We start from the raw sequence: 13,113 nt of genomic DNA on the forward strand, positions 1-13,113 counted from the left end.
TCCACCAGCTTAGAGTTTTTGAACCCAAGAAAGGAATGCTCCACCACTGGGGCAGCTGGCCACTGGGGTAGCTCCCTTTGGGAGAGGGAAGTGTGAAGTTTCCATTGTGTGAGGGATAGCTCTGTTATCTAAGCAGAAAGGTTCTTTTAAGAGAAAATAGAGGAATTTTAGTGTGTCTAGATGTTGAATAGCAAAAGAGTGAGGCTGTAATAAACTTAATGAACTTTTTTCTCTTCTTTTGGCTTTCCACCACCTAAACTCATTCCAAAATTTGAAAATCCATTGTTGTGAGAGTCTTGGGAAGGGGGCAGGACCAGCTAGTTCATGGGCACAGGATCTAAGCTCTGCCAGCTAGATGTTCCAGCCCCGAACTTTGAATGTGGAGCCAAGTCACAGAGAATCAGGGCTAGAGTTCATTCCTGTGGTGGTGGTGGTGGCATCAAAGGGCAGCGTCTGAGTGGCGGTGTCCAGTATTCAGAGACCAACACTGGGGGCCATGGCATCCAAACCAAGCTGTTTTCGAGATGTGATTGGACCATGGTCCCAGACCTCTAGTTTTCTTGGCTCCAACCCATTTTCAAGCTTGATTCTCCTTAAGATCCTGTGAGCTCCCTGATAGCCTTCCATTAAATTCTTGGTCTAAGTAAGGTTGGGTTGGATGCTGTTGTTTGCAACCTTGAATCTAACTAGCTCTTCTCATCTCACCCCTTTGCTCCTACTGGTGCTGGGAAGAGGAAATATTAGGACTAACTTTAGTTACCTCTTATGTTACCAACCCTGGAAAGAAGCAGCTCTGAGAAGGACTGAACAAAGCACAGGTCATCCATGACAATATCCCTTTTATTGATATTAATCACAGTATGAGGTCTTGTCCATCAGAAAGAAGTTTGCATTATGCAGAACTACATACAAAGACATAAAAATACACAAACACCAACCACCAAACCAATTAATTTCAACCAATCAAACCTCTGAATGTGTCTTCAATTTTGATCATCAGTGCTTTGGAAGAACACACATAGACTCAGCATAGGGTTGGCCCTTGGGTTCTTAGAGCATTCACAGAGCAGGGTATTCACCCTTGGAAGCAATGAAACATGTAAACTCAGGGCAGGTGTTGATAACACAATGTCTGAATACCTGGCTCTTGGGCAGCCTGCCTTGCCAGTGGAGCCCAGTCAAGGTCCCATACGCTCCTTTGACCAATGAGGATGGCAGGCCTTACTGTGTTTGAAGCAGACATGTTTTATCACCCTGTTGGAGAAGCTACGTGTAACAAGGAGTAGATTCGCTTCTAGTCTCGTTCAAGTCATTCTTTAGGGTCATTTCAGAATGATGACTTGGCTAAAGTTTACTTTAAAAGGGAAATGTAAAAATCTCTCTCCTTTTTTTTTGTTCTCCTATCCCTTCTTCCTTTCTAATCCTAAACTCTCTGGCCAAACTCCAGCAAAGCCTGCTGCAGCTTAAGAGTCCTGGGTCAGGTTACAAGTTACCAAATGGTCAACAGAGAGGGACCCAGTGCAGATTCTAAATGTCTTTCATTCACTTAAATTAGCTTAAGTGGCTCCCTCCATAAGTAAATGAAGTGTTTGGGTTCTAGCAGATTGCTGGTGTCCCCAAGTCTCTTAGAAAAACGAAGCTATAAACTTATCAAAATAAACATCTGGGGGATTTGGACACCATGACAAACTACTTTGCTCTTGCAATCATTAGAGATCAAAGCCATACTCTGTCCTCTTGTCACAGGCTCCCTGTGTGTTCACAGTTGTCCTAATTCCCTTAACTTCAGTAGTGTCAATCTTTGCCTTAAAAAGAGAGAGAGAAAGACTAGCTCATTTTCTTCCCTTTTCTGTATCCCCTCCCATACAGCATCTCCCTGGGGGAGGTAGGGGAAGATACATTCTTCCTTGGGCTGGCTGGGCCTTGGAAAGTACTTGCTATGTCCACGATGCTCCAGTTCCGGTCTAGATGGGTAGAGGATCTATGGTGACAGATCAGGAGGGATAGACAAAAAATGTCCTGGCCATTGTGCTCTGAGTCACCAGGCAAAAATGCTTAGGTGACTTCTCTCTTGGTAGCTTGCTTCTGTAGGTGACCTTGAGGCGTTGCCATTAAATCTAGTGAGGGAGAGTGAAGGTACAAAAGCAGAGATTTTCCTGATCTGTATGTCCTTGGTAATCCCACTGAAGAAAGAGTCCATTTAGTGACCAAGCAAAAATCTGTAGTTCTATGACACCTTGAAATTCCAGATAAAACCAATATCTCTCTCAAAAGAAAAGTAAAAATTGTCATACTATAATCAGAGTCAATTAGGATAATGAGATGAAAAGAAGCGAAAGGAAAAATGTTTTAATGTGAAGAAAGGGGCATGTGGTCCCATAGAAGCCAACCATCGTAGTTTCCTCATGCTGCCTTTCCTGGGCTCCGAGGCACTTCAGCACTAGCCCAGGCCAACGTCGAGTGACATCATCACCACGAATCCCAGGATGGAGGCCCAGGACGCCAGCTTCCCATTTCCACTAGGAGGGAAGGAAAGGAAGAGAAGTAAGACTTTAACGCACTCTGGGAGACTGTCCAGGCTGAAATCATCCTTGGCAATGTCCAATTCCAATAGAAAACAGAAGACTACTACTAATAATGATAATAACATTGACAAGTAATATTTATTGGGGCTTACTATATGCCAGGCAAACTGATTAACTCATGTGATCCCACAGGATAACCACACGAGGTCAGTACTATTATTATTCCCATTTTACTGGTGGGGAAACTGAGGCACTGAAAAATAAGTAACTTGCCCAAGGTCACCCAACATGGCTCTGGAATCCACGCTTGAGTAATAAAGAGTGGCAATTATTCCTTGAAGATATTATTTAATCTGACCTTGTAATCTAGCCTTAAAATCATTCTGCTATAAAAACCACAATAAAACAAAAAAGGAAGCCCCCCCCCCGCCCCCGCCCCCGCAATACCTGGCCTGTAGCTAGACAATGAGAAAACATGGATGTATAGCTTTGGTTAACATTTTAGAGCTCACTTTTCCCCTCATTCCAGCCCCAGAAAAATCGAGATAGAGAGAGAGAATATACAAAAATAATAGTCTGTTTCATCGGAGGGGAGTGGGGGTGTATGCCGCTCCTCATATCACCTCATCTGCCTCTCCACCCACCGCCCATGCCTCCTCTTTCTTTCCGTTTCAGAGAGCACAGTTGAGGAGGGGGTGGGGATGATCTTGGGAAGGGGCAGGAAGGGGTGGAAGGAAAGGAAGGAGTGGCAAAAGAAGAAAGGGCAGATCCGAGGCTGGGGCCTGGGCTGGGCTGCGGACAGGGACGGACAAGGGAGGGGAAGCTCTCCAACCTGATCTGAGCCTCGGGGATGATGTCGTCCATGACCACATAGACCATGGCTCCAGCAGCGAAGGCCAGAGCGTAGGGCAGGATGGGCTCAGCCAGCACCACGGCAAAGGCACCGAAGACCCCGGCCAGAGGCTCCACCATGCCACTTAGCTGCCCGTACCTACAGAGGGAACAGAGACACGTGTGACCTGGGGGAGTCCAGCAGACACTCAACATGCTCAGACTGCTGACTCAACTCTAGAAAACGGATGCGTTTTATTCCACACGACACCTGGCACGGCACTGCAAAAGCGCTCCGTCGTTTTCTTAACCACCTCCCTCTCCTTCCCCACCTCCCTGTTTCACGGTCACAGCAGACACCTCCCCTCCAAGGTGTTTCTTTTAGAGTTCTAAGTTTCCTACGTCGTCTTATTAAAATAAAAAAATGGCCTATGGTACACCCATTGAATGTGTACAGTTCAGTGGTTTTTAGTATATTCATAAGGTTGTGCAACCATCACCACTCTCTAATTCCAGAACATTATTCATCATCCCAAAAAGAAACCCCTCCCCATTCCTCCCTCCCCCCAGCCCTTGGCAAACACTAGTCTACCTTCTGTCTCCATGGATTTGCCTCTCCTGGATATTTCATATAAATGGAATCATTCAGTATGTAGTCCTTTTAATTGGCTGATTTCACTTAGCATAATGTTTTCAAGGTGCATCCATGTTGTAACATGTATCAATACTTCATTCCTTTTATGACTGAATACTATCCCATTGTATGGATACCACACATGTTCTACATCCATTCATCAGCTGATGCCTACATTGCCTTTTGAACGCTAGGACGCTGATTAGAAGTGGTATGGACATTTCCCAAGGACAGTCGTGCCTGGCATGTTTGGGGGTTCAGACCACAAATGCACCCCTTCTGAAGGAGCTGTACCCACCCACCTCTGCTGCAGAGGCGGACCTTCCTGGCCTTGTATATATTGAGGGCCTGTCCCCACTACCTCCATCTTGGATTAAGATGAGATTTCTCCTTTAAAAAAACCCCTTTATTTGAGCTAGCAAGAGTGGGTCTCTGTTGCTTGAAATCAAATGTGCCCTGGTTAAAACAGTAGGCCACAGGAGCACTGGGGATTCAGAGAGCAGGAGATAAGCTGGTATCTGAACCCCATAGCTGAGCCCCACTGGAAAAGATACCTGCTACAGGTTGAATGCCAATAGACAAGGAGCTGGGACATCTTTCCCACTGCCCCTTGCTGTGGGCATTCGGCATGATATACTGCCTCTGAGCCTCAATCCCTCCATCTGTAAAATGTGGGTGAGAGACATCCAGGACCGTGAACTCCGACCCCCTCCCTGTTTCTCCCTGGCCAGAAGCAGAAGGCCGGCATGGGGGAGACCCTGTTTGTGCTGCAGAATCCTCTGTGGGGCCATGCTTCCTGGCTCCCACGCTTGTGTACAGGCCAGGGGACCTTGCCGCTCCTTAGTGTGTATAATTCCTGGCCTTGGCTGTGTCACCTCAGGAAAAAATGGGTTTGACGTCAAGCCCAGACTGGAGTGAGAATTTAAAAAAGTTTAATCTCAGGGTCTGGACACTGACCACAAAGGCCTCATTCCCTCCCCTCACCTCCCGTGGTGCCTCTGCTGTATGAGAGGACAGTCAGGCCCCTCTGGCTCATGCAACTCACCCTTGGAAAAAATCTCTAGGGTCTCTTGCCCTGCCCTCAATTCTGCAGACTCCAACAGTGGAGAAAGAAGTAATGGAGGGTGGAAATAAAATAATTTAAGTATGTGCAAGAACTTGTAAGTCATAAGGCCTTATAAAATGAAAGGGTTTTTGTCTTTTTTTAACGTGAGGAAGATGGTCCCTGAGCTAACATCCGTGCCAATCTTCCTCTACTTTTTGTGTATGAGTGGCCTCCACAGCATGGCTTGATGAGCAGTGTGTAGGTCCATGCCCGGGATCTGAACCCACGAAGCCCAGGCCGCTGAAGCAGAGTGCACAAACTTAACCACTATGTCACCAGGCTGGCCCCTGAAAGGTATTTTTAAATTGTAGTCATTAGCAGTCCTTTTAAATGTTCTGATCATACATTCTAGAGCGGCAATTGTTTCAACAACGAGGTGTTCTGGGGCTCAGAGTCCTGAGTTGAGTGGCAGAAGATGAGACTTGGAGTCACCGCTGATGAGCCAGGTGACTTGAGCTGGTCACCTGACCAACACTCTGGGCCATGGTTCCGTCCTCTGAAAATGGGGGACTCACCTTACACGTCACTGAAAAGGTAAAATTAAGGAATAGACTAGAAAGCCCCTGAGGACTATGGAAACAGTCGGCATGAGTGCAATGGGCCTCATCTCCCCAGACCAGGGGAGGTGACATCATCCTGGTCTTCACACTGACAAGGGTTATGATAGGAGCTAAGGTAACGGCTCTCGGGGACAGGCCATGGTAACAGAAGCCTACGTTAAGGCGTGTGACATTTAGAGTAGACACAAGGTTGACCTCGGTTCTTCCTACCCAAGGGAGAGAAAACCTAACACTGAATGGGCATGGTGCGCTTGTCCATGGAGGGGTTTTACAACAGGAAACATGGCCATTTGGGCTGGTTTACGTAAAGGCTGAAGGTCAAGAGACGAGTTTCTCGAGGTTCCTCCCAGCCTTGGGGGTGAAGGATTCAACCAGGTTGTTAGTGCTGTACCAGAGGCTCTGGATTCACTTCCAGGTCAGAAGAGGTTGTTCCTGAAGGAAGAAACCTGCACGGAGGACTGCTCTGAGCTTTATGTCAGAGACCCTGGCCTCTGACGGCCGACGCTCTGGAGCACTTACCAGAAGGCTCTCCAGGTGGAGAAGCCAGCTCCTCGCAGGGGGAGGCTGACAGCGAGGCCCTCTGGGAAATTCTGGATCCCAATTCCAATGGCTAAATTCCTGAAAGACGAAGAAGGCACATGAAGGCAGCTGTCTGGAAGGAGCACCCACACACACAGGAGCCCCTGGCCTAGGCCCAACGCCGTCCTTTGGTGTTAGAGATCCAGGTGACGCATGAGACAGGTGGAGGAAGGAGAAAGTTTAGGGCACGTGTGTAAGTGGACAGCACAAAGAGAGGGAGGGGGTGACACACACGCTCCAGGCCTTCGTGCTGTCCTTGGTCCCTAGGGACGCTTGATCTTTAGGGAGCTACAATGCAGCACAGAACACGCTGGCTGGATGTTAGGATGACCTAACGCCTCAGGTCCTCGTTTATAACACGGAAGGGGTTACATGGGGACGATGACATTTACCATGAAGGCTTGCCACGTGACCCAGTGACCTAATGCCTGTAAGTTCCTAGCACGTAGGAAGCGCTCGATACATTTTGGTTTCCATTCCCTCCTGGCACGGAGATGGGTATATCACATTTTATCCAAAAGCAACTTCAGAAATGAGACAAGGAAGTACTGATGCAGAATCTCAGGGTGATGCCCTGGGTCTGGGCCTGGCTCCCCCTGGGCTCTCCGTGTGGGTCTGGCACGGGCACTACACTTCTTTGACTTCTCAGGGCCCTTTTGGTGCTCACCGCAGTCCTCTCTCCCTGCCTCTGCAGGACATAGAGTTGTGTGAATTGGTCAATTGGTTGGAGCCAAGCCTTAAGGGCCTGCTTCGCACACAGACGAGGTATTAGAGTTCAAAGGGAGGAGAAACAGAACGAGATGGCTGCAAGCGCACTATGCGACCCCCAGGGAGACAAGGCACGCACAGAAATTAAGAACCCTCATTACGCGCGCTGGAAACTATTGTGAGGAAACTGATCGCTCAGTGTCTGCTGACCTCTCCCTCAAATCCCGTCTGTGTTATCTAAGGTAGCCCTCTCTTTTTATTTCTTAGAGAAAGAGGGGCCTAGACATGCTCTGACCTCATCCCGTGATGCAGAGGGCAGCAAACTTATTCTGAACAGGGCCGGATAGTACAGATTTTAGGCTTCGAAGGCCACTGGGTCTCGGTGGCCACTACTCCACTCTGTCATTGTAGTGGGAGAGCAGCCAATGTGTAAACAAATGAGTGTGGCTGTGTTCCAATAAAACTTTACTTACAAAAACAGGTGATGGGCCGGACTAGGCCCATGAGGTGTAATTTGCTGACCCCTACCCTAAAATCTCACTGGCTACAGAAAGATCTGATGAGATGCAATCAGAGACCCTGGGCCTTGAGTTCTCCATCCCTCCTTAGGACCTCACCGCCATGCATGTGGTAGTTTAAGTTTGGGCTTTGCAGTCAGACTTCTTAGGTTCAAATCCTGGATCTGTCATTTGTTGGCTGTGCTACCTTCCATTTCCCCAACTGTAAAATTTGAAGAACAATACCACTTCCCCTCCGCCTTCACAGGGTTGCCTGGATGATAACCTGGGCGGTCCCTCTAAAGCCCTTAGCACAGAGGAGCTGGCATGCAGTAAGGACCTAATCAACGTCTGTTGTAGGGTGGGGGTGTTGTTATCACAGAGGTTTCCGTGTGAGCTAGTCATAGAAGGGGCGACAGAATGGGACTGTAGGACAGTCAGTGCCAACAAGATGGCTGACTTAGCTTCAAGAAGCAGAACGGGGCCAGGGTGGGCCTTTCCAAGAACTCACAGGTTCCCTTTCCAAGACAGGCTCAGAATACTTTCTACCCTGAATCAAAACTCACCCCATTACAGAGTCCTGCTTCAAGTAGATCTGACGGGGATGTCTGACCTCTGCTTGACTCCCCACCAGCATGCATTCATTTGCTCTTGTTGATACTTCTGTGAGATATTTACATCACTCATAAGGTTGGACAGGCCAAGAGTACCTCCTCGGAGAACGCTTGTGCAACACGAAGGTCTTTCTGATACCGTGCTCCTGTGTGCTGGTTGGTCTGTTCAGGTGCACAGAAACTCCCAGGAGGCCTGGACTCTTGTTCCTCCTGGGCTGGCATCTTTCCTCTGGTCACCTCCAGGCTCCATCCCCGCTGAGCCTCAGGAACTGCCTGGAGACTAGATCTTTCCCTTGGTACAGAGGGGATGAGAGCTCCTGGGAGGGTCTACAGGGCACCTTGATGAGCTTGGACCATTCTGCTGCATTTCTGAGTATGGAAAGCTGCAATGGACAAGGAGTCCTGGTCGCCTCTGGGTGACCCTTACGAGTCTGTCCTAGGCAGCTGGGTCTCACCTCTGCTAGGTGAGGCCTGGGAGTCAACCGTGGGGCTCTGCTGGGTCAGCTTGCCTCTCCTCCTTTTCTGAGTCCCTAACTATCACCCTCAGCCAGTCTACAGGGCAGGATAAAAGGGTCACAACTTCCCTCTGTTGTCCAGGGAGGGTGATGAGAGCAGCCTCGGGGAGCTGGGTTTGGGATCAGAGTCAAGAGCCTCCCCTCTTGGGCCTGGTCTAGGAATCCAAACCCAGCTTTGGATCCCACTGTCCAGCCCTGCTCAAGCTATAGGATGCTGAGGAGCACGCTCTCGCCAGCCCCGGGCAGAAATACAGCTTGTTCTAGAGGCTTCTGCTATCACTTTCGTAGACCAAGCTGACCCTGAGCTTCTATTCCAGGGGCAGGGTACATCTGGGATATCTCTCTGTTGAAGAAATGAACCTTAAGGGCAAATTCTTGCCAATATTTCATCAGCCTTTGCCCTGCCTTCTTGGACAGATCTTCACAGTGGAGTCCTTTTCCTCCAAACTTTTTCAGTATTTTCTCGCTGCCCGCAAATGGTCGAGTGAATACAACCAGCTTTCTCTACCTTTTGCAGAGCCCCGGATCCAAGGTTTCTTTCAATGAGGAAGATCAAGGTGTCTGAGCAGTTTTTGTGCCCCTTATCTGACGTGGAAACGGCACTTTGTGGCTGGCTTGCTGCCCACTGCTGTCACCTGTCCCCCACGTTCACAGGCAGGCCCATGACTTACCCCAGGCCTAACCACAGAGTTGCCACCCAATGTCACCAGCAAGTTGGAGGTGGGGTTCCCTGTCCAAAGTCCTCACCGTGACATGGCGCTGACTATAGCCGTCCGCCGGGCGGGCTGTGGAAGCCTCCTCCACATCCTGTCCTGGAGCCACCGTCCTGATAAGCAGCACAGAAACCCCTTTCTTCTATCCCTGGCAGGCTGTGTTCCCTCTGCCCTGCACTGGCTCCAGCATGGGGCTTCCAGTCCAACCAGGTGCCGCACCCTTGGGATCCTGCCAGGTCGTTCTGGGCAGGGCGCTGCCTTGCTGGGCGATCACGGAATCTCTCCTGAGTGCTCCTGGGCTCGTCAACCCCATGGCAAGGGCTGGACCACAGCTTCTCTGCCTTTCCCACCTTCTTGGCTCTCCTGTATACACACACTGCACATACATACACATGTGCACACACACACCCCAATACTGGCCCACCATGTCAGATGTCAACTAGGTGGGGGTGACTCAGTGGAAGGGCTCCGTCCACTGCACACCCTCTGCTCCGCTTGACCGCTTGCATCAGCTCAGGACCGTGAATTAAACCAGAGCGCTCAGCCCTGGCTACACATTCCAGCCACCAGGGAACTTTAGCAGATGCCAGCGCCTGGGCCCCACCCTCGGAGATTCTGGTTAATTGTGGTGTCAAGCCCCGGGTCTGCAGATTTTAAGAATGTGCTGACAGTGCTGAGCACCGCCGACTTAAGAAGTCATCAAAGGGGAGGAGGATGAGGATGGTGGCAACGCCCGTCTCCAACTCCGGAACTCCCCTGCTATCGGGACACTCAGTTGAGGAGCATCGCAGGGGCAGCGCCGCTGGGAGCCGAGGACACCAGTGGCCACTTATGAGTGCGTCCAGCAGCCTGCAGACTGGGTGCTTTCTGTGTATAAAACCTGAGCTGGGGAGCTCTGGAGGGAATCCTACAGCATCAAAGCAGAGGGTCCCTGGGGAGACGGGATGTATCAACAAGAGTGATCGGGGATAACGGCCACCGTGTATCTAGGTGCGAGGAGCAAAAAGGAAACAGGGCTCAGGTTGGCAGCGCTGGTCCCTCGGAAGCACAAGCTCGGAGCTGACTTAGGAGCAGTGGGGGCCTAGATTGGCTGGCAGGGATGGGACACTCTGAAAGAGGGACAAGTGCAGCCTACTGGGGGCACTGGGGCATGGAAGAAGCCCCAGGAGTGCTCACGCCCTTCTGTAGCCCTACTGTGCTCCCTTGGCCTCCACACTAAGGCCACTCTGTGTCGGCCTCCCGAGGCAGTGGGGCTTGCTGGGCCACTCCGTCCATTGTCTACTTTGGGAAGGGAAAGCCTAAATCAGAGGTTTCCTTTCCAGCACGGGCCATGAAGATTCCAAACAGAATCCCAAAGCCAGGGGAAAAACCCAAGCCCTTGCCCTTGGGAAGACACTGAAGCTGCTGTCTTCTTGTGCTTGGTTCTTCCCGGTGGGAGCACAAAGACATATTACCAGTCTGGACCACGGCAAACGAGTAGCAGAGAGAGGGAAGTGGGGATGAAGGGCTCTTTAAGAAAAGAAACCACAGGCCATCCCCTGACAGCGTCCCTGCCCTTCAGTGACAAGCCAAGCCCCACGGTGACCTGTCACTCAGACCCGACTGGGAGTAACAAGGGAGGGGATCCTTTGCGAAGGGCCAGGAAAGGCCATTGATGGGGAGATCAGGAACAGGGGAGGAGAGAGGGAGAGTAGGAGGGAGAAGGGGGGAGGGAGGCAGGAGAGTTACAGGGCGGGGTGTCACAGGGTGTGGGAGGGTGACTCCTGGGGGCTAGGCTGCACCGGCAGGGACAAGAGCAGCCCTGAGAGGCCTCTCCTGGGAAGATGAGCCCAGGGTCTCTGTCTGTCTGTCTGTCTGTCTGTCGGGGAGGGTTGCCTCTGGGCAGGAGCTGGATTTGGCTTGGAGCGTCCAGACTTCTCTTTTCCTTCCTCTTAGGAATCTGAATTTGCTGGGAAGGGGCAGACCCTATCCAGCACTAGGGGAAATGAGGGATGTTTTTCAAGTTCATTTCGTAGGATTTTGATTGATTTTTTTAAACGCCAAGGTGGAAGAGAGAATGGCAAGAAGGAAGATGAGCAAACACCGCTCTCCTTCTCTGACCTGGGGTGGAGGTGAGCAGCCACGGTTTATCCACTCTCCGAGCTCTCTCACTGGCAGTGTGAACAAATATGTTAAGGAGTCAGAACTCTCTGAATGCAGTTTGAGTTTTGTGAGGGGAACTAGGGTGCCTAATTGCCCCTGTTTGCCCGGGACTGAGAGGTTTCCTGGGACACTGAACCGTCAGTGCTGAAACTGAGAAAGTCCCGGGCCGCCTGGGATGTGTTGGTCATCCTTGGAGGCACCGAGAAGCCTGGCAGGTGGCAGAGGCAAGCCTGGGTGAGAATTTTAATTAGCCACAGAGGAAGTACACAGAATCCTGCAAGCTGAGCAGATGTTTTTCTAAAAAGGCCCCATCCAGCACTTCTGATGGTCTGACACAAGCTCCAACCACCCCTGGACCCTGCGGATGCATCTCCCTCCCACTCTCACCAGCCCCATGGTGTCACGTCAGTCCCCGCGGGCCGCTCGTCTCCAGCCCAGCCCAGTGACACCCAGGAACAGGCTGAGCAGCAGGGGCAGGAGAGACGGCCTCCCTGCGGGGACAGCAGCAGACACTTTGCTCTCTGCCTGGGGCAGGAACACAAAGGGGCAATTCAGGCAGCTTAGGGCCAGGAAGCAGCCGGAAATCCCTGGGGGTGGGGAAGGTGCTGGGCTCACTCACAAATATTGACTCCCTGCAGACAGAGTGGGCCGGGCCCATGAGGGGTGCCAGGGAGGTGCAGGCAGGGAAAAGGTACCCATTCATCGGCTTGCCTCTCCAGTCTGCAGCAAGAGCAGAAGCAAAGAGGCCAAGAATGCTTTCCCACCGCCTCTCTCCGTCCTCGCTCTGCCAGCCGTGTAGAGGCAGGCGGCCAAGGGCCTTTCAGGTGCAAGACTGGCCCTCCAGGCTGCTGGCGGGGGGGGGGGGGGGGGGGGGGGGTGCTCCCCGCCCTTATCTTTGGATACCACTAATTCCAAGAGGTGGGCAACAGAAGAAAGGTCATCCCAGCAGGCAGTTGCTTCTGCTTTTCCTGAGAGGCCTGGAGGCAACCAGAGGCCTGACCCCGTTTCCCCGGGGGCTGCCTTCTCATCTCCAGCCTCCTCTTCCCGCTTAGCACTCCGAGTTAAAAGTTAGAGAACACTCAGTCACTCGGACTGCAAACGCCCTTGGAGGCCCCTAGTTCGACACCTTCATTGTTAAGGCAGAAAACAGAAGTGCGGAGAAGCTCAAGGTCTTTGCAGGTGATGTGACACGTAGTGGGTGAACCAGACAGACCTGGGTGGGACCCCCAGGGGCAGTGTTGTGACCCAGTGCAAGCTACAAGAAACTCGGCCTTCACTTTGTCTGTAAAATGGGCATAAAACTCCCCCATTTTCAGGGTTCTTCTGCAGATAGGGAATAATCATCATGAAGTGCTGGTCACAGCTCAGCCCAGAGTGGGTGTTCCTTAAATGGCAGCTACTGTTAAAATTGCCCAAGATTCCTGAATGAGGTAGCGCTGAGACAGACACTCAGGTCCCCTGTTCCTCACAGCCCAGTGACCTTCCCAACCTCACACAAATTTCTTCTCCAACTCATGCTCCTCAACCTTCTTGATTCTGTGACCTCCTGGTCAGAACCAAGGCCAGAAACAGCAACTGACAGCCAGCTGGGAGCCTCTTTTCAGGAGCGACTCCAGAATCCACCGCTGAGCCCTGGCCATGTGCGAGAGTTCGTGCCACACGTGAAGATGTTCGGAAGGGCGCCCATCCT

At 51.3% G+C, this 13,113-nt stretch overlaps 1 protein-coding gene across 6 annotated transcripts in view; it reads right to left on the reverse strand.

Annotated features, from left to right (window-relative positions):
- Positions 1 to 822: 822 nt before the first annotated feature.
- The window catches only part of SLC39A11 (solute carrier family 39 member 11), a 369,359-nt gene continuing 357,068 nt past the window's right edge, over positions 823 to 13,113 (reverse strand). For all 6 annotated transcript variants that reach the window (XM_087441496.1, XM_087441498.1, XM_087441495.1 and 3 more), the window contains 3 exons: positions 6,175 to 6,273; positions 3,358 to 3,516; positions 823 to 2,519 (listed from right to left, as the gene is read on the reverse strand). In XM_087441496.1, coding sequence (XP_087297622.1) covers positions 2,441 to 2,519; positions 3,358 to 3,516; positions 6,175 to 6,273 — 337 coding nt within the window. In that variant the 3' untranslated portion in view covers positions 823 to 2,440. The remainder of the gene's footprint in view (positions 2,520 to 3,357; positions 3,517 to 6,174; positions 6,274 to 13,113) is intronic.

The sequence above is a fragment of the Ceratotherium simum genome, chromosome 16 (assembly GCF_057802395.1).
Source record: "Ceratotherium simum simum isolate JZ-2026a chromosome 16, ASM5780239v1, whole genome shotgun sequence".
In the NCBI taxonomy this organism is placed as follows: domain Eukaryota; kingdom Metazoa; phylum Chordata; class Mammalia; order Perissodactyla; family Rhinocerotidae; genus Ceratotherium; species Ceratotherium simum.